At 39.9% G+C, this 27,962-nt stretch overlaps 1 protein-coding gene across 2 annotated transcripts in view; it reads right to left on the bottom strand.

Annotated features, from left to right (window-relative positions):
• Positions 1-27,962, bottom strand: part of ADGRB3 (adhesion G protein-coupled receptor B3) — an 886,492-nt gene that overhangs the window by 469,746 nt on the left and 388,784 nt on the right. For both annotated transcript variants that reach the window (XM_024996868.2, XM_024996869.2), the window contains exons 9-10: positions 25,750-25,851; positions 25,307-25,413 (exon numbers count right to left, since the gene is read on the bottom strand). In XM_024996868.2, coding sequence (XP_024852636.1) covers positions 25,307-25,413; positions 25,750-25,851 — 209 coding nt within the window. The remainder of the gene's footprint in view (positions 1-25,306; positions 25,414-25,749; positions 25,852-27,962) is intronic.

Here is a 27,962-nt window from a genome sequence, read left to right as displayed (position 1 = left end):
TTTGGAGAAAGGCATGGCAACCTACCCCAGTATTTTTGCCTGGAGAATCCCATGGACAGAGGAATTTGGTGGGCTACAGTCCATAGGGTCGCAAGAGTCAAACATAACTGAGAAACACACACACACACACCCCTCATCTTGCTATTTCCTTTGAACTAATCTTTGTTTGTCTTCAAAATCAAAATCAGAAGTATGAAATTTGACTTGAATCCCACAATTCTTTAAGCTGAAAATTAAACTCAACGATTACCTTCTAAGCATTCTCTCTGAAAATCTTAGGAGCACACTAGGTTTAAAGAACAGTTGGAATCATCAAACCTGGATTTAAATGTCGTCCAAGGGCTTCCCAGTTGGCTCAGTGGTAAAGAATCTGCCTGCCAATGCGGGAGACATGGGTCAGGTCCCTGATCCGGGAAGATCCCACATGATTCACAGCAACCACTAAGTCTGTGCGCTAGAATCCAGGAGCCGCAACTACTGAGCCCACCTGCTCCAACGACTGAAGCCCATGTGCCCTGGAATCCCTGCTCCACAGCAAAGAGGAGCCGCCATGATGAGAGGCTCTCACACCATGACTAGAGATCAGCCTCCACTTGCCTTAACTAGAGAGCAAAGTCTGTACAGCAAGAAAGATCCAGCAGAGCCCAAAACAAACAAATTAATGAATCATTGATTTATCTGCTAAAACAACCAAATATCTTCAGTTGCTAGGGTGGGCTAATACAAAGAGATTAAAAATGGATACAGCGACTGTTTTCCCTTCTTATCTTCAATTTCTAACTTCTCTAAATACTAGCTATGTTATGTTTCTTATATCCATCCCTCTTACCTGTGGGCAAGATGGAATCTGGTACAGGCTTCAAGGCCTATCATCACACTCTTAACAATACTCTCCTAACTGGTTTAACTGAGTGAGTCTTTCCCCAAGCTAATTATCCTACCTTTCACATCTCTGAACAAGTTGCTTCTCTTCTGGGGGAAAAAAAAAAAAAAGTCCACCAAAAAATCCATCCATTTTCATATTAAATCAAATATGCCCTTTATTATTTAACTTACAAGGCCAAACAAACATAATCCTAACCAACAATTCCAATCTTTTATCTGTCTCAGTTTATTCATCCAACCCTAATCTATTATTTCTATCCAGTGAGTTATCGTTTCAGTCTTTACATCTTTATTGCTCATTAATAATTCAATCCACTTTAATTTTGAACTCTTCATACTAGTCTTTACTTTTATTATTGTTGACTTTTAAAACCAGCAATATATTTAATCTATTTATTCACTACTGCTTCTCAACCACCTATTCTTTAATTCTCTTCTTCTTTCAGAGCATATTTTCCTTTTTTCTAATCGTTTATTAAGGTTCTATGAATGGTAACTCATTCAATCTCTGATGTACTTTATATAAAAATTATACTCATTTTCAATTGATCTTTTATGTGAGAATGTTTTTATTTCCCTTTTAGCATTTTTATAATGTGATTCCGTGTCTCTCTCGTTGCAAGTTACACAGTTGATCTTTTGTAGATTACCAGTCTTTTCTTAATGGTAGTTTTTAGTATTTTTCATTTTGTTTTTAGCACAATACAGATTAAGTTACTATGGACTTGCATATATTTATTCACAATTCTTTTAAATCCGAATATATTATCTGTCTTCCACATTGGAAAATTCTTAAGTACTAATTCATAATGCATCTCTATGTACTCTACTTCTGGATCACATTTCCGTTACATTATATACATTTCTATTAAATGTACACTAAACTGTCTCATTTTACTCTTATTTTTCTAAGTTCTCTATCACTCTTTTCATTTCTGTATCTATTCTGGCTTCTGCGTGATCTTTTTCCAAACTAACTTCTAATCACTAATTCTTTCTTCAACTATATCTAACTGGTTCTTTATTCTGCTCATTCGTTTCAGTGACATTATTTTCCACTTATAGAAGTTCTAGATCATTTTTTTCACAGTGTTGCATTTTTTAACTGTGCCTTCTGTTCTTTTATTGCTCAAATTATTTTCAACAAATACATGATCATTTCTTTCATATTTTCTAATATTTCTACTTGCATCACTGATTCCCTTGATTCTTGTGTTTGCTAACTCTCCCTCATGATATTTGAAATTATTGTCAACTCATATTCATTGAGGTGTGTTTATCTTTCAGGACCTTCATGCTGTTGGTTTGTGAAAGAGTTGTTAGGGACTAGCCTGAGGGTGAGGGCCTCAGGCAATTCAATGATACTGTATCACTTTATGTTAATCTCCATGTTAATTCCTTCTATTTATAGTTCAGCTAGCCTTTCAGTTTCTGAAAGGTAATTTCTTCCCTCTTCTTCCTAAAATCTTGTATAAACTTAATTTTTTTAGACCCATCATAGACCTATAGAGTTTGTTTCATCCATGAAGCCAGAGCAGTCAAGATAGTGCCAGCTTGTTGCAGGGAGCTTGGTTCAGCTTGTTCCACAACTTAGCCTTGTGCAGGCCATGACTCATGTGGAAGGTGCTCTTGTCACCAGATCTAACAAAGCTTTAGAAACTCAACTTCCAGTACCCAGGACTCATGCATAATCAGAAATCCTCCCAGGCTGCTCCCAGGAAGTATTAACTTCCTCCTATGACTCTCGCATTCATTTCTTCTTTTCCTTCACTCCTGATATCTAAATATTTCTGTCTTTCTTTTGAGCTCAGTTATCATGCACCTTTTAAAAACAGTCTTGATGTAGTTTATGCAGAACCTCAGCATGATCTGTGAAGTATTATGTTGGTCTACCCCACTGTTCCTCTACTGCCGTGGGTCCCTAATGCCAAATAGAATAAACTACTCACCATTCCCAAAGAAAGCCCAGGGATTCTGCTGTTACTCCCTGAATTATGTGCTTCTATGACTTTAAATGTTTTCTCCAAATCCTTTTGTTAATTTGTTATCTTTCTTTTCTCCTTCCTGAATTCTTTTCAGATAACTGCAATCATGATATGATCTGTACTTTCAAACCTCATAGAAGTGATCTTGCTCTATCTTACAATATTATAGTGTTTGTGTTCTTATCTCATCCATTCTATTAGACTGTAAACTCCAAAGGGCCTGTAGTTTCTTTTTCAATTTGTTTACCCTGTAATTTCCAGCACATTGTCTGAGGCACAAAGGTATCTTCTCAAAGTGCTTGTTAAATGAAACCAAAACCATAGAAGAATTTTCTTTTTTCCTTCTGTAACTGTGATCTTCAAAAGTAGACAATGTAAAAACATAGCTGTCCATGATTATTCAAAACAAAGAAGTATGTGATAATTAGGGAACATTTACATTTCCTGACAGAACTGCCTTTTAAGAGCTATTCAATTAATATAAGTAGGCAAATTTTAAATTTCTACAGTTATTAAATTTCTACAGTTGGAAACCTTTTGAAAAATAATAGCAACAATTACCACAAAATATAATAGCATTTATTAAGTGCCTATTTTATGGCAAACATGGGACTAAGCATTTTACCTGATTTATCTCATTTGAGTTTTAAAACAATTGGAGGTGCTGTAATTACCCATATTTAACACAGACATGCTGTGGTGAGATGCCTTCCTGAGGAACACACAGCTCGTAAACTGTCCCAAGATTTGAGCTTAGGCAGTTGGATTCCAGGGTCCATACACTTAACCATTACACATTAACTCAGGTTTTATACAACACTTTTGTTAGAAACTGTTAAAATGCTTTAATATTTAGAAGTTATCCTCAAACATGCTTGTTTTGACACTAAATCTTTTTCATATGAAAAAAGAATATAAAAATAAAGAGGCTTGGCAAGCAACTTTCCAGGCTGCTGAGATGCTGTCAATTATTAAGTAGTGGTCGTTAATTTGAAATGCAGTGTGGAGGTGTTCCTAAAGTCATTTACCAATCTCTATAAAAGATTTTATAGATATTGGAGTGGCAGCTGCATGGTGCTGGAGCAGCACCTGCGTGGCACTGGAGTGCCTTTGAGGAGATACCCCACATCCAAGGGCAAAGGAGAAGCCCCAGCAAGATGGTAGGAGGGGCGAAATCACGTTAGGATCAAACCCCACACCTGCCAGAGACACTCAGAGGGCTCAAACATAGCTTGTGTGCACCAGGACCCAGAGATCACACAGAGACTGAGACAGACTATGTCTGAGTGTCTTTTGAGGAGATACAGGTCAGCAGTGGTCTGCTGCAGGGGCAGGGGATCTGGGTGCCGCAGACGTGGGTATGGCATAATCCACCTGATGGAGGAGGTCGCCATTAACCCTGCCATAGAGCCACCAGAACTTACACAGGACTGGGAAACAGACTCCTGGAGGGCACCAACAGAACTTTGTGCACCAGGACCCAGGAGAAAGGAGCAGTGACCCCACAAGAGACTGACCCAGACTTGCCTGTGAGTATCCAGCAGTCTCCAGTGGAGGCGTGGGCTGCGGTGGCCTGGTGCAGGGTTGGGGGCACTGACTGGGACCTTCTGAATGAAGTCACCATTATCCTCATTATCTCCACCATAGTTTGGCCTTAGGTCAAATAACAGGGAGGGAACACAGCCCCACCCTTTAACAGAAAATTGGATTAAAGATTTTCTCAGCCTGGCCCCACCCATTAGAACAAGACCCAATTTTCCCCTCAATTAGTCCCTCCCATCAAAAGCTTCCCTAAGTCTCTTATCCTTCTCCATCAGAGGGCAGACAGAATGAAAACCACAATCACAGAAAACTAACCAATCTGATCACATAGACCACAACCTTGTCTAACTCAGTGAACCATGCCAGGTAGGGCCACCCAAGACTGAAAGGTCATGGTGGAGAGTTCTGATAAAACGTGGTCCACTGGAGAAGGGAATGGCAAACCACTTCAGTACTCGTGCCTTGAGAACCCCATGAACAGTATGAAAAGGCAAAAAGATAGGACACTGAAAGATGAACTCCTCAGGTTGGTAGGTGCCGAATATGCTACTGGAGATCAGTGGAGAAACAACTCCAGAAAGAATGAAGAGACAGAGGCAAAGCAAAATCAACACCCAGTTGTGGTTGGGAATGGTGATGGAAGCAAGGTCTGATGCTGTAAAGAGCAATCTTGCATAGGAACCTGGAATGTTAGGTCCATGAATCAAGGCAAATTGGAAGTGGTCAAACAGAAGATTGGAGAAGGTGATGGTGCCCCACTCCAGTACTCTTGCCTGGAAAATCCCATGGACAGAGGAGCCTGGTAGGCTGCAGTCCATGGGGTCGCAAACAGTCGTACATGACTGAGCGACTTCACTTTCACTTTTCACTTTCTTGCATTGGAGAAGGAAATGGCAACCCACTCCAGTGTTCTTGCCTGGAGAATCCCAGGGACGGGGGAGTCTGGTGGGCTGCGGTCTATGGGGTCGCACAGAGTCAGACACGACTGAAGTGACTTAGCAGCAGCAGCAAACAGGAGATGGCAAGAGTGAACGTCGGCATTCTATGAATCAGCAAACTAAGATGGACTAGAATGGGTGAATTTAACTCAGATGACCATTATATCTACTACTGTAGGCAGGAACCCCTTAGAAGAAATGGAGTAGCCATCATTGTCAGCAAGAGTCTGAAAGGCAGTACTTGGATGCAATCTCAAAAATGACAAAATGATCTCTGTTCTTTTCCTAGGCAAACCATTTAATATCAAAGTAATGCAAGTCTATGCCTCGACAAGTAATGCTGAAGAAGCTGAATTTGAACAGTCCTATGAAAACCTAAAAGGCCTTCTAGAACTAACACCCAAAAAAGATGACATTTTCATTACTGGGGACTGGAATGCAAAAGTAGGAAGTCAAGAAATACCTGGAGTAACAGGCAAATTTGGCCTTGGAGTACAGAGTGAAGCCGGGCAAAGGCTAATACAGTTTTGCCAAGAGAATGCACTGGTCATAGCAAACACCCTCTTCCAACAACACAAGAGAAGACTCTACACATATACATCACCAGATGGTCAATACTGAAATCAGACTGATTATATTCTTTGCAGCCAAAGATGGAGAAGCTCTATACAGTCAGCAAAAACAAGACCGGGAGCTGACTGTGGCTCAGATCATGAACTCCTTATTGCCAAATTCAGACTTAAACTGAAGAAAGTAGGGAAAACCACTAGACCATTCAGGTATGTCCTTAATCAAATCCCTTAAGATTATATAGTGGAAGTGGCAAATAGATTCAAGGGATTAGATCTGATAGACAGAGTGCCTGAAGAACTATGGACAGAGGTTTGTGATATTGTACAGGAGGCAGTGATTAAGACCATCCCTAAGAAAAGGAAATTCATAAAGCCAAAGTGGCTGTCTGAGGAGGCCTTACAAACAGCTGAGGAAAGAAGAGACAGGAAAGGCAAAGGAGAAAAGGAAAGATACAGTCATTTGAATGCAGAGTTCCAAAGAATAGCAAGGGGAGACAAAGCCTTCCTCAGTGATCAATGCGAAGAAGTAGAGGAAAACAATAGAACAGGAAAGACTAGAGATCTCTTTAAGAAAATTAGAGAACCATGGGAACATTTCATGCAAAGATGTGCCTAATAAAGGACAGAAATGGTATGGACCTAACAGAAGCAGAAGATATTAAGAAGAGGTGGCAAGAATATACAGAAGAACTGTACAAAAAAGAACTTAATGACCCAGATAATCATTGGGTCATTGTGATTGTATGTGACTGGTGTGATTACTCACCTAGAGCCAGACATCCAGGAATGAGAAGTCAAGTGGGCCTTAGGAAGCATCACTATGAACAAAGCTAGTGGAGGTGATGGAATTCCAGTTGAGCTATTTCAAATCCTAAAAGATGATGCTGTGAAAGTGCTGCACTCAATATGCCAGCAAAATTGGAAAACTCAGCAGTGGCCTTAGGACTGGAAAAGGTCAGTTTTCATTCCAATCCCAAAAAAGGCAACGCCAAAGAATGCTCAAACTACCACACCATTGCACTAATCTCACATGCTAGTAAAGTAATGCCCAAAATTCTCCAAGCCAGGCTTCAACAGTACATGAATGGTGAACTTCCAGATGTTCAAGCTGGATTTAGAAACGGCAGGGGAAACAGAGAACAAATTGCAAACATCCATTGGATCATCGAACAAGCAATAGAATTCCAGAGAAACATCAACTTCTGTTTTATTGGCTATGCCAAAGCCCTTGACTGTGTGGACCACAAAAACTCTAGAAAATTCTTCAAGAGATGGGAATACCAGACCACTTGACTTGCCTCCTGAGAAATCTGTATGCAGGTCAAGAAGCAACAGTTAGAACTGGACATGGAACAGACTGGTTCCAAAAAGGAAAAGGAGTATGTCAAGGCTGTATACTGTCACCCTGCTTATTTAACTTCTATGCACAGTACATCATGAGAAATGCCAGATTGGATGAAGCACAAGCTGGAATCAAGGTTACTGGGAGAAATATCAATAATCTCAGATATGCAGATGACACCACCCTTATGGCAGAAAGTGAAGAACTAAAGAGCCTCTTGATGAAAGTGAAAGTAGAGAGTGAAAAAGTTGGCTTAAAACTCAACATTCAGAAAACTAAGATCATGGCATCCGGTCCCATCACTTCATGGCAAATAGATGGGGAAACAATGGAAACAGTGTCAGACTTTATTTTTTGGGGCTCCAAAATCATTGCAGATGCTGACTGCAGCCATGAAATTAAAAGATGCTTGCTCCTTGGAGGAAAGTTATGACTAACCTAGACAGCATATTTAAAAGTAGAGATATTGCTTTGACAACAAAGGTCTATCTAGTCAAGGCTATGGTTTTTCCAGTAGTCATGTATGGATGTGAGCGTTGGACTATAAAGAAAGCTGAGCGCTGAAGAATTGATGTTCTTGAACTGTGGAGTTGGAGAAGACTCTTGAGAGTCCCTTGGACTGCAAGGAGATCCAAGCAGTCCATGCTAAAGGAGATCAGTCCTGAATATTCATTGGAAGGACTGATGCTGAAGCTGAAACTCCAATAAATTGGCCACCTGATGTGAAGAACTGACTCATTGGAAAAGACACTGATGCTGGGAAAGATTGAAGGTGTTATTAGAAGGGGCAACAGAGGATGAGATGGTTGGATGGCATCACCGACTGAATCAATAGACATGAGTTTGGATAAACTCTGGGAGTTGGTGATGGACAGGGAGGCCTGGCGTGCTGAAGTCCCTGGGGTTGCAGAGAGTCGGACATGACTGAGCGACCGAACTCAACTCAACTCATGAAAGATGTTTGTAGTTTTATTCAAGTGGAGAGAAAGAGCCCACATGGGTACATGAAGGCTTCATTTCCCTTGGCCTGTATTTTTCAATTCTCTTCATTTAGTCACAGAAGTAGTTTAGAAATAGCTATAATTTTAACATTTCTTATAAAGTTACTATTATCAGTGATTATATCTGCACACATTGCAGTACTTTGTGTACAATTTTGCTCCAAAGGACAATCCTTAAAAGTTTCTGTGTCATTCACATTTAATAGTGTTGACAAGAGCAGCAGTGAAGGGAAAACATACAAACAAAAAACCTGAAGTCTAAAGACGGTAGCTTTTTATAGTTCTGGATTAAGCCTCCTTGCTATTTATGTAGAGAGATGTGATGAGGGTCATGGTTTAAGGAGTAGCTGTGTTCCTGAAATAACCTTATTCTTTTCACTTTATGCCTCCTTCTGGCAGTCACAGTTGCCTCTATTGTGTGAATCCTAAAAAAAGGTTTATCGTAGTTGCTCTGTGCAAATGACACACTTTAAAATCATATATTTATATATTATTTTCAGCATCAACTCCTACAGTCCATCTGTAAGGTATATTAAAGGTTTTTGCAGCTCTAAGTGGCTTCAATTAAAAGATAATTATAGAAGAAACTTCTTTTCCTAAAGCAACGGTCTAAATATGTACTTTTTGCTTCAGTTCATAACTGCCCACTTTTAAGACAAAAATCACTCCCTAGATGGTGGTCTTAAGTGGTTTACAGATCTATCTGATGTCTCCAGGAAAGATAGAGATCATCCTGCATAAAAAAGAGGGCAGCTCTTTTGTTTTAGTTATGTGAATACTTCTTAAGTTGCTCTATATTTGATACAAAAACACATAATCATCTTAGGCCTAGGAGTTCAAATTTTAAGAGAAAATTGTTTAATGACAACATGATGGGGAGATTTAGCTAAATATTTCCCTGCATAAATTAAAAATGTACTGCCCAGAACTCAGGATGGACAGTATTTGACCCCAATTTCTTGCCCCAGGAATTTCTGAAATGAGAGAGAAGATGCCATGAATTTGAAGATTGCAAGGTACTATTATGAGAACAAACTGAGTCTTGAAAACGGAGCCAGGTATATATCCATTGCCTCAGTTCAGTTCAGTTCAGTCACTCAGTCATGCCCGACTCTTTGCGACCCCATGAATTGCAGCAAGCCAGGCCTCCCTGTCCAGCACCAACTCCCGGAGTTCACTCAGACTCACGTCCATAGAGTCGGTGATGCCATCCAGCCATCTCATCCTCTGTCATCCCCTTCTTCTCCTGCCCCCAATCCCTCCCAGCATCAGAGTCTTTTCCAATGAGTCAACTCTTCGCATGAGGTGGCCAAAGTACTGGAGTTTTAGCTTTAGCATCTTTCCTTCCAAAGAACACCCAGGACTGATCTCCTTTAGAATGGATTGGTTAGATCTCCCTGCAGTCCAAGGGACTCTCAAGAGTCTTCTCCAACACCACAGTTCAAAAGCATCAATTCTTCGGTGCTCAGCTTTCTTCATAGTCCAACTCTCACATCATACATGACCACTGGAAAAACCATAGCCTTGACTAGATGGACCTTTGTGGGCAAAGTAATGTCTCTGCTTTTGAATATGCTATCTAGGTTGGTCATAACTTTCCTTCCAAGGAGTAAGCATCTTTTAATTTCATGGCTGCAATCACCATCTGCAGTGATTTTGAAGCCCCCCAAAATACACTCTGACACTGTTTCCACTGTTTCCCCATCTATTTCCCATGAAGTGATGGGACCAGATGCCATGATCTTCGTTTTCTGGATGTTGAGCTTTAAGCCAACTTTTTCACTCTCCTCTTTCACTTTCATCAAGAGGCTTTTATTACTCCATAAAACCTGGACATTTACAAAGTAAGAATAAGAGTACAATAAACTTATCTACTTGTGAAAAAAAAAATTAATAGTCTTAATTTCTAGTGAAAATGAAGAAGCACCATTCCTGGGCAAAGGCTACTGGTAGGTGAAATTTCTTAACACCAAACAAATCTAGAATGATTATTATATTCTGAGCTAGCACTAGGGCCTGTGCATGAGCTGAAAGCACTTTAGCGGTCACAGGCGGGGACCTAGACTTTCAGAGACCTGCCCAGTGGGACGCAGGGCAGTAACTGATCTTCCTTCCTGGAGGCTTTTTCAATTCTGTTTCTGTTACTGGAGTTTCCTAGTTCTAGAGACACTGCATGAGTCAGAATGGGACAGGTTATGCTGTGACAACAACTCCAAAACCTCAGTGCCTAAAAGCAAAGCAATCTATTTCTCAGTCACACTACATACTCAACTCAGATCATCAGAGAGGCTCTGTTTATCCTAGTCACTCCAGGGCTTGGCATGACAGAGGATGAAGGAGTTTGCACTGGCAAGGACATTCTCAGGCCTGGAATAACAAAGGCACCTCCACATACAAGCAGTTGGCTGGAACTAGTCACATGTGTATGCCTAACTTCAAGGGAGTGAAGAAGTACGATCCTTCCATGTGCTTCTAGGGATCACTTCACATAGCATGTCTTGCGATGGTACAGAGCCAGCCAGAACTCACTTCTCTGAATTCATCTACTACAACTGCAACCCTAGGCAAAATCTACTACAGTGCATCTTAAATTTTAATGTTTATATGAATCACAAAGGCAAATTTTCAAAGTGCGGGTCTGGTACAAAGTGCGGGTCTAAGAGTCTGTATTTCTAACAAGCTCCCAGGTGCTGCTTCTACTTGCAGTTTTGGGAAAACATGTTAGTTCTACCACAAGCATTCACTGCACTTGAATCCCAGAAACTCAAGTTTGCTGGAGAAAAGTCACGTCTCTTCTGGCCAGCTGTACCCTGAGTTCTTCATGTAACCTGTGGCAACCCCTAAACCTACTTGTTTCAAACTATCCATAAGGTTTATCACCCTGCCTTCTCGTTTCAGAAAAGGACACAGCGTCAGTTGCATGTGCTCACTCAGCCTTAATAAAGGGCACCATCCTCACTCTTCTGGATTTTGCAGTGAGCTCCATAGCTTGCCGTCCTGCTCCTTCAGCCTATCTTCAAGAGCCCTACGACCCTCTTTCATTATTGAATCACATCCCTCCTTACTGTCAATGGCTTCCACTGCCCTTAGAATAAAATCCATACTCTCAGCAAAGGTCTTTAAGGCATAGAAAAAAATAATTTTTTCCCTACCTAGTTCTCCAACTTCATCTCATGGCACTCTCTTCTTGCTCACTACCGCTGGCTACTGGATCAAGTTCCACTTCCTTAAAGACCTCAAGGTTTTCCCACGTGCTATTCTCAACAGAGGGCTGCCCAGGTGGCACACTGGTAAAGAGTCCACCTGCCAATGCAGGAGAGGGAAGAGATACAGGTTCGATCCCTGGGTCGGGAAGATGCCTTGGAATAGGAGACTGGAACTCCAGTATTGTCTAGAAAATTCCATGGACACTGTCCGCAGTAGAATATGCTCATGCCCTGAAAAACTCATTCTCTGCACTCTTAGTATATCTGAATCTACCTCATCTTTCAAGTCACAGTTGTAATGTCATTTTCTCAATGATACATAACGCCTTTCTTATCCCAGTCAGTCCCCAAACTTTATTCCCTATGTTGGCACTTGGTTAAGTTCAGTTCCTGACATCTTGTCGTTTGGAATCATTTTCTCTCTTTTCTGGTCTACTTTATTTTGTATTTGTTGTGTGTGTCACACTCATGTTGCATCCTTACACTGTGCTGCACCTCAATAAAGTTCAATGTGTATTTGTAGAATAACTTATTGGGTAGTTGAATGGATGGATGGACAAATAATAGAGTAGGCTTTCCTTTACAATATTTTCCTTTGGCATCAGCCTAAACAGGCTGTTCTGTACAGGTTTATTCTACTAAATCATTCCGTGGATAAATTTCAAGTCAGTAGATTTCAATCCCTAAAGACTAACTCTAACATTTCTTCATCAAGCCACTAAATTCATAACTGGGACGAAGCTTCAAATTCTCCTGGGATTTATAGATATGATCAGTAATATGTTATAAGTTTTTAGAAAAGAGGAAATAAAGTATAACTTTAGATATATTTAATTATACATCTATTTAATATACTCCCTTACTATTTCCTAGGAAACACTATCATATGTGCCTAAAATATTTTTATATTTTATTAATATAATACAGTGACAAATTATTATTTTAGTAGAGTATAGAATATATACAGAGTGTATATTCCTGTACGGCCAATGTATTTGCCACTATAACTAGAAAAAAATATTGATAGATTATAAAAATCATTTTCTTTAGAGCTTCAGAAAGTTATGGAAGAGATAAGTTACATTTCCAGAAAGAAGAGATCCTTTTTGAGATAGGAAAACAATTTCAGCCAGTTTTCTCCCCACTTTGGAATCTCTGCTAAATTTTGGCAAGAAATGAGGGGCAGGTGCAGCCCAGGCAGAGGCTCTGTAGGGTAGAAAAGAAACTAATGCTTTTTGATTGCTCAGGGCTGGAGCGCTATAATGGGAATTGGAGGGCCCCTAAAAAGTCTAACTGGGATTTTTCCCAATGAAACATTTGCTGTATCTTTGGAATGTGTAGGGAGCTGAGGAGTAAGGATAAACACTTTTAAAAGGTGGACTGTAGTTTTCTCCATCCTTAAGTATGCCTTTTTCCCCTAGATCTGAAGAAGGAGTCCAGCTTTAAGCAACCAGTTGTCTCCACTCATGATATCTGATGCATTTGAAGTTGCCTGGACAGAAAGCTTGGACCCTCTGAAGGGTAGAGCTGAATCTTCTACAGTTTCTCAGGGCTGATGGGATGGCCACACATAAGCTCTCTGTCTAAAGTATATAACACACACAGTGGAGAAACGAGACTAAGGGGATACAGTCTTAAGAAAACTGAGAAACTTCTTGACCCAGATCAATCCTTGGCTGCATTAAAATTTCAGTTCCTCATTATATTTGAATAACCAAAGAAAACAGGAATGCTTTTTGGTTGACCTCAATATTGTCCCCAAATCCTACATTTGTTTTACACAATGCCTGAGATTTAATAAAAAATGATTAGATATGACAGACTATATGACTGATGAAATAAAACAAGGCCTTCACAGATTATTCAAATAATAGATTTTGCTGATAAGAAATGTAAAATGATTGGTTAAAATCTTTTAAAAATAGAGAAGAAAAGAAGAAAAAATAAAATCTGTCTATCCTTTGATGGAGAATTCTCATAGAATTGAAATGTTACAAAAGAAAAATAAAAAACTTAAAATGTATACTACAGACCAGGAGTTAGTGAACTACATACAGCCTGTGGGCCAAAGCCAGCACATTGCCTGTTTTTGTAAGAGTTTTACTGGAACTTAGCCACGTTCACTAATTGTCTATGGTTGTTCTTATGCTACAAAACCAGAGTTGAGTATTTAGAACAGAGACCATATGGAATACAAAGCCTAAAATATTCTCTATCTTGTCCTTGAAATACATTGTAAACTTTGACATATGAATTGCTTAAAATAACAAGATTTAATTAACATCTTCCTTCTGATTTTTTTTTTCCAGTCAGCTCCCTCAGGGCAGATACCATTCAATAAATGTTAACTATTATCATTTGATGAACACTCAGGAAACTCATAATTTTATTCAAGATCTCATGTTAAAAATTTTGGGATTGTGAAGTTGAACTCAGATAACAAAACCTTAACATGTGGCCTTGAATAAAATTAAAAGCCTTCTGTCCATTTTAAAGGTAGGAATGTTTTTCAACTTTTCCTTGGCATTGTTGGATTATGCAATAATTATCTGAGCTCTGGAAGTGAGGACTCCGACAAACTTGGCAGAAACTTGAAACTTCTTGAAACTTGGCATCAAAAATAGAAAGGCAGTCACATGCTATGTCCTGAGTACTTAAAAGGAGAGAAATAATGTGAACATCCATTTTTTATACATGTAAATAGAAATACATTTATATGAATGCCAAATTAATGTAATTAGTAATAATAATAACATACAGCTACTGAGTGTATTCTGTAGACTGGTAATAACTCCATGTTATTGGCCTTGAGTGAACTTCCCATTGGTATTTTTTTAAGAACTCCCACATGGTTGCAATGTTCAGCCAGGATTAAAAAGCTATTGATCTAACTTCCCCCAGAATTACCCCCATTGTTTGCTGTGTTCCAGCCACATAATACTGCAAACAAAACAAAACAAAATACTGGCAGAACAAATTCTTGTTCTCTCAGGCTCACTCACCTTTATTTAATTAGTGAATATTCAAAAATTAAAATCAGGCTAGTTCCCCTGGTTGGCTAGACCATGCTGCTACTGCTGCTAAGTTGCTTCAGTTGTGTCCGACTCTGTGTGACCCCATAGACAGCAGCCCACCAGGCTCCCCCGTCCCTGGGATTCTCCAGGCAAGAACACTGGAGTGGGTTGCCATTTCCTTCTCCAATGCATGAAAGTGAAAAGTGAAAGTGAAGTCACTCAGTCATGTCTGACTCTTCACGACCCCATGGACTGCAGCCGATCTTCCAGGACAGAGTACTGGAGTGGGTTGCCATTGCCTTCTCCAGGCTAGACAATAGCATGAGGTTATTTGTCCCAAAATTACTCACTCAAAAAAAAAAAAATAAGCAAATGTAAACAAAACTATGGTACCTAGTGTTTTCTTCTTTTACTGTAAATAAGCTGTAGTCATAAAATGTATTGTTCTTTTTTAGGCAATGTTATGGATATTTGTGCAATGAGGTGGTAACCAACAAAGTGTGATATGTAAGAAGTTGTGTTGCAATGGAGCAAAATTCACCTGGAAGGCAGGGAAAATATATTTATATAAAGCAAATGTTATGATGTGATTTCTTTTGTATTATGACTCCTACTCAGCTTCTATGAAATGGAAGGATTCAAGCTACCAAGGAATGGTATGGGGAGGGAGGAGGGAGGAGAGTTCAGGATGGGGAACACATGTATACCTGTGGCGGATTCATTTCGATATTTGGCAAAACCAATACAATATTGTAAAGTTTAAAAATAAAATAAAATTTAAAAAAAAAGACTCAGTGGAGCAAAAGATGATCATAAATAGTTACTAATTTATGCAAATACTGTGCAAATGCAGTAGATTAATTGTGTAATAAAATAAACCATAAGAACAACAACAAAAAAGACATGATGAGAAGCTCAAAATGAATCAGTGGCCAGTGTGAACTTCTACACTAGTAGTTTTGAAACGTCCTCTACAGGACTGTGATCATCTTGGAGTGATAAAGACTGTTACTTTACATCAGAAGATTAATGGGTAATGTACTTCACTGGAAGAGAGGGAGCAACTGGCAAGACCCCTTTTCCTGGAGTAACCAATACTCCTTAAAAAGAGACCACTAAAAACAAATATAAGATATTAACACATACATATGGAATCTAGAAAAATGGTATTGATGAACCTATTTTCAGGGAAGGAATGGAGACACAGATGCAGAGAACAGACTTTTGAACACAGTGTGGAGGGAAAGAGTGGGACGAATGGAGAGAGTAGCATCAACATACATACGTACATACACTATCAGATTTAATAGGCATAGCTGGTGAGAAGTTGCGGTGTAGCACAGGGAGCCCAGACTAGCACTCTGTGATGAGCTGAAGGGATGGAAGAAGGGGAGGGGAGGGAGGCTCTGGAGGGAGGGGATGGATGCATAATTATGGCTGTTTTGAGCTGTATGGCAGAAATCAACACAACATGGTAAAAATTAAAATAAAAAAAAGGAGTCCACTAAGTTGAGTGATGTGAATTAACACTCTTCCGTCGAGGACCTGAGAGATGTTCCTGCTGGGCAGATGGCAACTTCCAATTCACAGTGACTCCCAATTCACACTGTCCAAGACCTGTGCCAGACCAGAGATCATTGCCTTCTTCGTGGACTTTTCCAGGAGAGATTTGTTACCCCCTTTCTATTTTCACATTTGAGGAATTAGTGGACTAAAATGGACCAGAATGGGCACAATTTAATTCAGATGACCATTACATCTACTACTGTGAGGAAGAATCTCTTAGAAGAAATGGAGTAGCCCTCATAATCAACAAAACAGCCAAAAATGCACTATTTGGGTGCATTATCAAAAACGACAGAATGATGTCTGTTTCCAAGGCAAACCATTCAATATCACAGTAATCCAAGTCTACGCCCCAAGCACTAATGCTGAAGAAGCTGAATGGTTCTAAGAAGACCTAAAAGACCTTCTAGAACTAACATAAAAAATGGATGTCCTTTTCATCATAGTGGACTGGATGTGAAAGCAGGAACCCAAGAGATTTCTGGACTAACAGGCAAGTTTTTGGTCTTGAAGTACAAAATGAAGCAGGGCAAAGACTAACAGAGTTTTGCCAAGATAATGCACTGGTCATAGCAAACACCCTCTCCCAACAACACAAGACTCTAAAAATGAACATCACCAGATGGTAAAAACCAAAATCAGACTGAATACATTCTTTGCAGCTGAAGATGGAGAAGCTCCAAAAATGAGCAAAAACAAGACCAGAAGCTGACTATGGCCCAGACAATGAACTCCTTATTGCCAAATTCAGACTTAAATTGAAGAAGATAGGGTAAACCGGGAGACCATTCAGGTATGACCCAAACCAAATCCCTTACGATTATAAAGTGGAAGTAACAAATAGATTCAAGGGATTAGATCTGATAGACAGACACGGAAGTTTGTGACATTGTACAGGAGGCAGTGACCAAAACCATCCCCAAAAGGAGAAATGCCAAAAGGCAAAATGGTTGTCTGAGGAGGCCTTACAAATAGATGAGAAAAGAAGAGACACTAAAGGCAAAAGAGAAAAGGAAAGATATATCCACCTGAATGCAGAGTTCCAAAGAGTAGCAAGGAGAAATAAGAAAGCCTTCCTCAGTGATCAATGCAAAGAAATAGAGTAAAACAACAGAATGGTAAAGACTAAAGACACTTCAAGAAATGGGCTCAATAAAGGACAGAAATGGTATGGACCTAACAGAAGCAGAAGATATTAAGAAGAGTGGCAAGAAAAACGATGGTGTGATCACTCACCTAGAGCCAGACATCCTGGAACGTGAAGTCAAGTGGGCCTTAGGAAGCATCACTACGAACAAAGCCAGTGGAGGTGATGGAACTCCAGGTGAGCTATTTCAAATCCTAAAAGATGATGGTGCTGCACTCAATATGCCAGCAAATTTGGAAAACTCAGCAGTGGCCACAGGACTGGAAAAGGTCAGTTTTCATTCCAATCCCAAAGAAAGGCAATGCCAAAGAATGTTCAAACTCCTGCACAATTGCACTCATCTCACATTCTAGCAAAGTAATGCTCAAAATTCTCCAAGCCAGGCTTCAACGGTATGTGAACCGAGAAATTCCAGATGTTCAAGATTTGGAAAAGGCAGAGGAACCAGAGATCAAATTGCCAACATCCGCTGGATCATCAAAAAAGCAAGAGAGTTCCAGAAAAACATCTACTTCCACTTCACTGACTACGCTAAAGCTGTTGACTGTGTGGATCACAACAAACTGTGGAAATTCTTCAAGAGATGGTAATACCAGACCACCATACCTCCGTCCTGAGAAATATGTATACAGGTCTAGAAGCAACAGTTAAAACCAGACATGGAAAACAGACTGGTTCCAAATTGGGAAAGGAGTACGTAAGGCTGTATACCGTCACCCTGCTTATTTAACTTCTATGCAGAATACATCATGAGAAATGCCAAGCTGGATGAAGCACAAACTGGAATCAAGATTGCTGGGAGAAATACAAATAATTTCAGATATGCAGATGACACCACCCTTATGGCAGAAAGTGAGGAGGAAGTAAAGAGCCTCTTGATGACAGTGAAAGAGAGTGAAAAAGCTGACTTAAAACTCAACATTCAAAAAATGAAGATCAGTACTTCAGGAAAATATTATCCCTCTATTTATTAATATGATATCCCAGGGGTAAAAAATTACCCCTTTATGAAATAAATGATCTTTGATGAACATTGAAAAAAAAAAAATGAAGATCATGGCATGTGGTCCCATCACTTCATAGCAAATAGATGGGGAAACAATGGAAAGGGTGACAGACTTTATTTTCTTGGGCTCCAAAATCACTGAAGATGCTGACTGCAGCCATGAAATTAAAATACACTTGCTTCTTGGAAGAAAAGCTATGACAAACCTGTATTTACTCACTGTTAAATGACAGCATATTAAAAAGCAGAGACATTACTTTGCCAACAAAGGTCTGTCTAATCAAAGCTATGGTTTTTCCAGTAGTCATGTATGGATGTGAGAGTCGGACTATCAGGAAAGCTGAGGGCCGAAGAATTGATGCTTTTGAACTGTGGTGTTGAAGAAGACTTTTTAGAGTACCTCGGACTGCAAGGAGATCCAACCAGTCCATCCTAAAGGAGATCAGTCCTGGGTGTTCATTGGTGGGACTGATGCTGAAACTCTAATACTTTGGCCACCTGATGTGAAGAGCTGACTCATCTGAAAGACCCTGATGCTGGGAAAGATTGAAGGCAGGAGGAGAAGGGAACAACAGAGGATGAGATGGTTGGATGGCATCAACCACTCAATGAACATGAGTCTGTGCAAGCTCCAGGAGTTGGTGATCACAGGGAAGCTTGGCAGGCCGCAGTCCGTGGTTCACAAAGATTTGGACACAACTGAGCGACTGAACTGAACTTCTGTTTTCACAACTCTGTGTTGTGTGCTTATCGTGTGTAATAAACTGAGGGACTAGTGAACAGAGTGTCAGCACTGTTGGGTGAATCTCCCACCTTCCTTCCACTGGACCCTCGAGATCCAGCAAGTCCATTCTCCCCCTCAGCCTCCCTGCCTCTGTCGTGCTCTATCTCCCCTGACTTCCCATTCCATCCATCTCCATCATTCTCTCTCTCCTAATAAACAGTCATAAATGTAGAGCAAAACAGAATAAACAAAGTCCTTAAACCACAAATCAAGATCCTTGACATCCCTTCCCACAAAGTCAACCTTTTCGTGACTAGACAGATTATTGCTCCAGCCTCTGTATTTATTCACTGTTAAATGACAGCTTGAAAAATAGAAAGCAGAGGTTATAAGGCAGAATGACTTTAAAGGAAACATTTATACCAATTCTTTCCATTTCTGTGAATATAGAGGAATATCTGTGAGCTTTTTCAGTCCCCCATCACACACTCCTCTCCATGGAAGAAGTGACTTTTCTGCCTGATGAATTTATGAGATGGCATTGGCATGTCTGATTCAACTCCTTTTGTTCTAGAGCTGCTAGTTCTATGTCATCTGCCATTTCAGGTGTGTAAGTATGAACTCGAATGTGAATAAAACAGAGTGAGAGGGAGAGAATGAGAGAGAGAAATAGAGAGGAAGAGAGAGAAAGAGTCATCTTGATTGTTCAGTTGTAAGAAAGACTAAACGATCTGTTTAATTTGGGGGGTGGGGAACTGGCCCACTTAGCCCACAATATCACCCATTTTCTCCAAATCATTTAATAAGTTTAAAAAAAAAACTTAATGTATTCTTAATGTCCCTGGCCCCTGTACCTAGTTCTCAATAGGTTCTGAAGTTATTTCTTTCTTGCTGGGTATAAATTCAAAAAATTCAAAAAATATCCCAGAGTATGAAATTAAATATTACAATATGGAAAAAAAAACCCTGAATTGTACAAAACTCCCACTACATTAAACACTCTATTCCTTTATTCTCACTTTTTAAAATGTGTTCATTTGTCACTTTTTTAATAAGCAGCACTTGGATCACAGTGTTCAGTTTTGTATCTTACAAAGTTTCCAAAAGACTTCATGAAGTTGAGCTTATTGAAATTCTTCTTCAATGACCAAATTATTTCATAAAGTAAAATTGTAAAGCCCTCCACATTTCTAGATGGTTTTGGACTAGGAAAATTGCAGGTGAGGGATAATCCTATTAATTTCATGTGGTTAAAATTCACAAACATGAAATTTTGTGTATCACCTTCTTAGAACTCTCCAGCTGGCACATCCCCTTTCTGATAAGAAAAGGTGCAGTCATTTATGGAATATCTAGAACACATTTAGCACTCTGTTGAACACTAGAAAAATAAAGCTTAATAGAAATGATTTCTGTCCTCAAAGAATTCAATAAATGTTCAATATGACAGATGAGTAAGTTCCTATATTTAACTAATTAATGATCCCTTTTTACCTCAACTGGTTTATAAGAGGTCAAAGAATGCACTCAACTAATGTTTGTTGACAATATGTCATTTCAAACTTAGTCTTCATATAACTTTATAAAATAGGTACATAAAATATTGTAATCTATGTATGTGTACATATATTGTGATCTATATGTGAAAAGTTGGAAAATACAGGTCTACTTATTTTAAATAAGTTTCTGCAGTGGGTGACAATTAACATTTAATGAGTTTCACAGATGTAGAGCAGCAAGAAATTAAACACCCCAAGAGAAATAGGACATTAAATTGTGAACCAACAAACTCTACTAGAAGAGAAGGTGCAGAATCATCAAAAGTAATTTCAGAAGTTTGGGGAATTAGAACTATTCTACATTGAAGTACTACGTAGCTTTGTTACTCAAAGTATGTGAAGCCATAAGCGTACAAGCATGCAAAGAAAAGGATTTAATTCCCATCTCCAAATGACCTTTGAGAGTACATATGATGAGCTCCACGTATTAGGTAAACACTCTTTAAGGCATCCTTCAATGCTATACTTCCCTGAATTTGTAAAGGAGAAGACCATGGTCCCCAGGCAAGTACTAGATGAGTGTTTGTATGCATGTATAACTGTATGTGTGTTTCTGTATGTGCATATAAACCAAATTCATGTGCAAAAATACATATAACATCAATCCTATCCACCTATCTATCCATTCAATTATCCACCTGCCTGCCTTTCTATCTATCCATTCATCTGTATTTGTCCAGAATTTTTTCACATGTACATTTCAAGTTAACTTAAGCTCTAAAATTTTACTCTTAATTTTTTTAACTCAACGCATTTTCTGTACCTGTAGATATTAATACCTCATAGTTACATAGCACATTGCAAACATCTCACATACAGTATTTCATCTACTCTTACTCAAAACCTCCAGAGATGCTAAGACGATGCTATCAATTTCATCTTGCATAGCAAACCAAGACTTGAGTGAGATCACATGACTTTTCCAAAGGACATGCAATCAGAAAATGGTGCCTATAGCACCAGATTCTAGGGCAGAGGATTTCAAATCAAAGACTCAGAAGGGAGCATGACTTCCAGAAAGAAGGTTAAGCTTTGGAACAATTACACCTGGGATGCAGCTTTCACTCTTGCCTCACTTAGCTGGACTGCTCCCAGGATCTTCAATTTCTTTCCATGTGACTAAGGCAGGGATGCCCATATTGCAGACGGTGGTGGGGACTGGAATTAATCTGTGAAAGTGCCCAGCGCAGTTTGCTTTGGTCGTCTGTGGGAGCTGAATGCCCTGAGGCTATTTCTTATTCTGCAAAAGCATGCACTTGATTTCTGCCTGCAAGTGAGCAAGGGCACAGACACATGGGCTGTCCAATCACTAACTGAATGATTTCTACGTGACTCACAACATGAGACCATCTCTCCTATTTCACAGTGAGTTTCTATTTCTCTCCATTAGCAGATGACCTGCACTCACAGAAGGCAAGTACATTTAAGTATTATTATATAAAATGATGAATTTAAAAAGCAAACATTTTACACCAAGTGATATTATTCATTCTTAACAAATTTATAAGGCTTGATCTACGATTTACTTAATCAATACAATTATTCTCATTTATTACCAAGAATAAATAAGAACTAAACATGAATATTAAGATTAAGTAGACAAAGTATCATGTCTAAAATTATGAGAAAATAAAATTCATTTAAAATTAAATTCACAATTTGTATGGAAATACAAAAAACCTCGAATAGCCAAAGCTATCCTGAGAAAGAAGAATGGAACTGGAGGAATCAACCTGCCTGACTTTAGGCTCTACTACAAAGCCATAGTCATCAAGACAATATGGTACTGGCACAAAGACAGAAATATAGATCAATGGAACAAAATAGAAAGCCCGGAGATTAATCCATGCACATATGGACACCTTATCTTTGACAAAGGAGGCAAGAATATACAATGGATTAAAGACAATCTCTTTAACAAGTGGTGCTGGGAAAACTGGTCAACCGCTTGTAAAAGAATGAAACTAGACCACTTTCTAACACCATACACAAAAATAAACTCAAAATGGATTGAAGATCTAAATGTAAGACCAGAAACTATAAAACTCCTAGAGGAGAACATAGGCAAAACACTCTCCGACATACATCACAGCAGGATCCTCTACGACCCACCTCCCAGAATATTGGAAATAAAAGCAAAAATAAACAAATGGGACCTAATTAAACTTAAAAGCTTCTGCACAACAAAGGAAACTATAAGCAAGGTGAAAAGACAGCCTTCAGAATGGGAGAAAATAATAGCAAATGAAGCAACCGACAAACAACTAATCTCAAAAATATATAAGCAACTCCTACAGCTCAATTCCAGAAAAATAAATGACCCAATCAAAAAATAGGCCAAAGAACTAAATAGACATTTCTCCAAAGAAGACATACAGATGGCTAACAAACACATGAAAAGATGCTCAACATCACTCATTATCAGAGAAATGCAAATCAAAACCACTATGAGGTACCATTTCACGCCAGTCAGAATGGCTGCGATCCAAAAGTCTACAAGCAATAAATGCGGGAGAGGATGTGGAGAAAAGGGAACCCTCTTACACTGTTGGTGGGAATGCAAACTAGTACAGCCACTATGGAGAACAGTGTGGAGATTCCTTAAAAAAATGGAAATAGAACTGCCTTATGATCCAGCAATCCCACTGCTGGGCATACACACTGAGGAAACCAGAATTGAAAGAGACACGTGTACCCCAGTGTTCATTGCAGCACTGTTTATAATAGCCAGGACATGGAAGCACCCTAGATGTCCATCAGCAGATGAATGGATAAGAAAGCTGTGGTACATATACACAATGGAGTATCATTCAGACATTAAAAAGAATACATTTGAATCAGTTCTAATAAGGTGGATGAAACTGGAGCCTATTATACAGAGTGAAGTAAGCCAGAAAGAAAAACACCAATATAGTATACTAACACATATATATGGAATTTAAAAAGATGGTAATGATAACCCACGAGACAGCAAAAGAGACACCGATGTATAGAAGAGTCTTTTGGACTCTGTGGGAGAGGGAGAGGGTAGGATGATTTGGGAGAATGGCATTGAAATATGTATAATATCGTATATGAAACGAGTTGCCAGTCCAGATTCGATGCACGATACTGGATGCTTGGGGCTGGTGCACTGGGATGACCCAGAGGGATGGTATGGGGAGGGAGGATGGAGGAGGGCTCAGGATGGGGAACAGGATGTATGCCTGTGGGGATTCATTTCGATATATGGCAGAACCAATACAATATTATAAAGTTTAAAAATAAAATAAAATTAAAAAAAATTAAATTCATAAGAAAGTCCTTGGTTATACTTAATTCTGAAACATTTTAATTTTGACACAAGTAAAGCTCAGTGAGGTTGAATATCACCAAATACTTATATGCACATAAGTATATATTATTAAATATATGTATTTGTGTATAATTGTATTAATGTGTATATATATAATATCATGTATGTATATACACATATGTGTGCTGTGCTTAGTGGCTCAGTCATGTTTGACTCTTTACAACCCCATGTACTGTAGCCCGCCTGGCTCCTCTATCCATGAGGATTCTCCAGGCAAGAATACAGGAGTGGGTTACCATGCCCTCCTCCAGGGGATCTTCCCAACCCAGGAACTGAACCTAGGTCTCCCACATTGCAGGCAAATTCTTTACCATCCGAGCCACCAGGGAAGCCCATGTAGGTGTATACATAATAGGTGTATACATAAATGTATATACACACAACAACAGAAATAAGGCTCTAGGTAGCCAAATAAATCATCAGTTTGATTATTGATTTGGAAAGTAAACATACTAAACAGCATTTGGTTTTCAGATATCTTAAAAATGTGCTTTTTTGGTTTTCTGATAATGAGTCAAATACATTCACTTCATTAACAAGGGTTCTACAAGCTATTTCTCCATCCACGAATGAGAACGTTCTTTAGTTTTTGGTTTTTTTAAATTATGTTTACTTGTGAACAACAGTAAGAAAATGAAAGAAAATATAAGCACAACAAAACTTCAGGGCTCTTAACTGCACAGCACCCCTCCAATGTTGGGTTCTCCAAGGCTCCACCTTGTACTTGGTTCTGAGCCCCGTAATGTGTGTTCACATAGGAAGCTTTCTCGACTGTCAGGCTGAATGACAACAGTCTCCGAAAATGACAATGACTTGCACTAGTAAAAAACCTAGCAACACTTAACTGTGCTCAAAATATTCATACAGCATATTCTGAATAATTCAATGATGTGTGGGAGGAGAGGGGCTATTTCTGGAAATTTGTCCCATGTCATCTTTTGTGAGCAACCAATTTTCTCTGATAAAATAACACTGTCTTTTTGTTTTGTTTTTGGTGTCTTAATGTCAAAATGCAGTGAAATTTTTGATACCTATATGACACAGCTTTATTATTTCCTGAGTACTAAAATATTAAAGAATTTAATTTTAATTTTAAAATGTATGGTATTTTGAAATAAGTCTTATGCACTAGGTAACTGATTTGTGCCAGTCATGATATATAGTTTAACTCATATAGATAAACCCAAGTAACAGATTTTATTCAGGACTTTTTCCCCAATAGACAAGGAATCTATTCATTTAAATAGCAGGATCCAAGCAGGATCCATAAAATCCCAAACCCTTGAAATACAACAGTTTAGCACTGATTTATAAAAGTTAGCTTTTTAGCACAGACTTTTTTACTTCAGGTGTTATTTTCAGAGATTTTATCAATTTGACTATATAGCAGCAGACTAAACTCTCACACAGAGATCATTAACAGGAATTAAACAGAGCAAGTACTAAAGCTGGCTTTGCACCTACTGAATGCTGCAAGTGTCTGTACTCATTTGATATGCATCTTGCAAAGCTCGGCTGTTCCCAGAAGGCCACTCCGTGAAGACTGAGCGAGCAGCGTCTGCTAGCGGTGCCTGCGAGTCACAAAAACAGAGAGCTTTACGACAGGGAGGCTTGGAGGCAGGCTGAAAACCTGGGTTTGTACATTTTCACGCTCTAAACATGCAAGTAGATTGTTCCTTTGATTATTTTCACAATGCATATTACTCACACTGAGAAACCATTGAATCAGCAAAATTTTCCAGATCTCTTCATAGGCTCCACTTAGGAAATCCTTTACTAAAATTGCTTTATTAACTGCTTATTAGACAGACTTAGTTTTAGATATAGGACAAAACACAACAGAAGAACACAGCAGGCTGCTGTTGGTGGGTGGTCATTGTCTGGGTTTGAGGGTCATCCTATATTACCTGTGGCATTCATTGGGCACTGATTGAAGGCAAAGTCGCCTGCCGGAGTCCTCTTCCACACCATCGACATCAGATAATCCTCTGGGCATATTTCATAAGGTGCTGCAATTTAAAACAAAGGGACTTTAACACCCGTGGTGTTTATTTTTTAAATGCTGGCAATAAACAATCCTGAAATGCAGCTCTCTGACTGAAGAGAGCTCTCTTAATTTAAGTGTGGTGTTTATTGAAATGTTAGAGATGTCTTCAGAAACAAAACACCACTAGCCTTCATTTCATTCCCTACAAAATCCTCACAGGAAAAAAGCACTTTCCAAAGAAAGCTTAGGCTTAAAAAAAAAAAAAAAAAGTCATTTGACTAGTCAAGGCTATGGTTTTTCCTGTGGTCATGTATGGATGTGAGAGTTGGACTGTGAAGAAGGCTGAGCGCTGAAGAATTGATGCTTTTGAACTGTGGTGTTGGAGAAGACTCTTGAGAGTCCCTTAGACTGCAAGGAGATCCAACCAGTCCATTCTAAAGGAGATCAGCCCTGGGATTTCTTTGGAAGGAATGATAGTAAAGCTGAAACTCCAGTACTTTGGCCACCTCATGCAAAGAGTTGACTCATTGGAAAAGACTCTGATGCTGGAAAGGATTGGGGGCAGGAGGAGAAGGGGACGACAGAGGATGAGATGGCTGGGTGGGATCACTGACTTGATGGACATGAGTCTGAGTGAACTCCGGGAGTTGGTGATGGACAGGGAGGCCTGGCGTGCTGGGATTCATGGGGTCGCAAAGAGTCAGACACGACTGAGCGACTGATCTGATCTGATCTGATCTGATTGTAGGGAAGAGAGCAAACTAACCAAGATGGCGTGCTCAGGCTCTCTCACTCCACGTTTTGTAAATAATGACTATGTAACAGTTGAGCTCCTTTATAGCACTGCCCATGCACGTCACGAGTTACCCGCTCAGTCACGGGCTACTTTGTGAGGTTTGCCTGTATATGCTTCACCTGGAAAAGCCCAGAAGGGTTGTGTGTGGTTATGCTGTGTTATGTATGTCTGCTGCTGTGGCTGTCGTGTCAGTCAGGAGAGAATAAACGTGTCTGCAGTTCCTATGGATCCTCGCATTTTCTTCCAGCCTCTTAGCTCACGTCTTGCCTACCATGGGTTCAGTGAACAGTGTGAACAGTGAGATGATGTCATGAACAGGATCAACAATACAATTGATGTAGTCAACAGGAAACCCAGCTGGAAGAGGAGCCTGAGGCTCCACAGAAGAGGCGGCAGGATATCCAGCAGGTAGAAGAGCTGGAGACTCCACTGGCTGGAGGGAGCCAGCAGCCCCCACTTAGCATGTCTACCATGTGGCCACGATCCTTTCGGCATGGGTTCCAGTAGAAGACTGGGAGGCAGTGGACAGTTCACCGGATAGCACTGAAAAGGTGAACAAGGCAGCAAAGGCTGCTGCTGGCACCGTGGGACACATTTTCTTGACTACCCTGCAGGTGAATATGGATAGTACTCCCCATGAGGCTGCATCGGTGTGCAATGTGCAGTCACTTGGAAGAACTAGAGCAACATATATTGGCGTTAGAGCAAGAACCTGGTGGCCCTGAAGAACCCAGCATCTCTGACAGCAAGGCGGTAAAGTGATGGTGATAATTAATGCTATGAGACCATGGATCCCACTTGGCAACAAGGCCTGTTGTGCAGCAGAAGGTGAAACATGAGCAGCCTATGGCCCGGGGTGGGCATCCTCAAGGGGCCCCAGATGTGACTGAGTTCACAACATACTGACCATATACTCAGGCGGAGTTGGTCGACTTGGTACACCATTTCGGCAAAGGCGAGGGGAACCCTTGGCAGTATGGCTCTTGAGACGTTGGGACACAGGTGGACAGTATCCTGTGTTCTGGGGATGGGGCAGAATGGCTGGCATCTATCACCATTCACCCCTCGTCGAGACAGCAGAATGCTAGGCGGCTCGCGGCTCACGCAGGGGGCACCTAACCTAGTGCACACCCTCATGGAATGGATTAACACTGCCATCTGCACCTTGTGGGTGAACGTGGGAGAGCCCCAGCATACCGGAAGTAAACGGTGTAACTATGCCGTGTTGACCCAAGTGGTGAGAAACCTGGGCATGAGGCAGTGGATATGTAACCCAGATGCCTGAGGTCCAGATGATGAGCGTTTTACTGGCGGCACTCCAGACGCCATTTGAACAG

Source organism: Bos taurus, chromosome 9 (assembly GCF_002263795.3).
Source record: "Bos taurus isolate L1 Dominette 01449 registration number 42190680 breed Hereford chromosome 9, ARS-UCD2.0, whole genome shotgun sequence".
NCBI classification, from domain to species: Eukaryota; Metazoa; Chordata; class Mammalia; order Artiodactyla; family Bovidae; genus Bos; species Bos taurus.
This window is presented reverse-complemented; position numbering and strand designations above follow the sequence as displayed.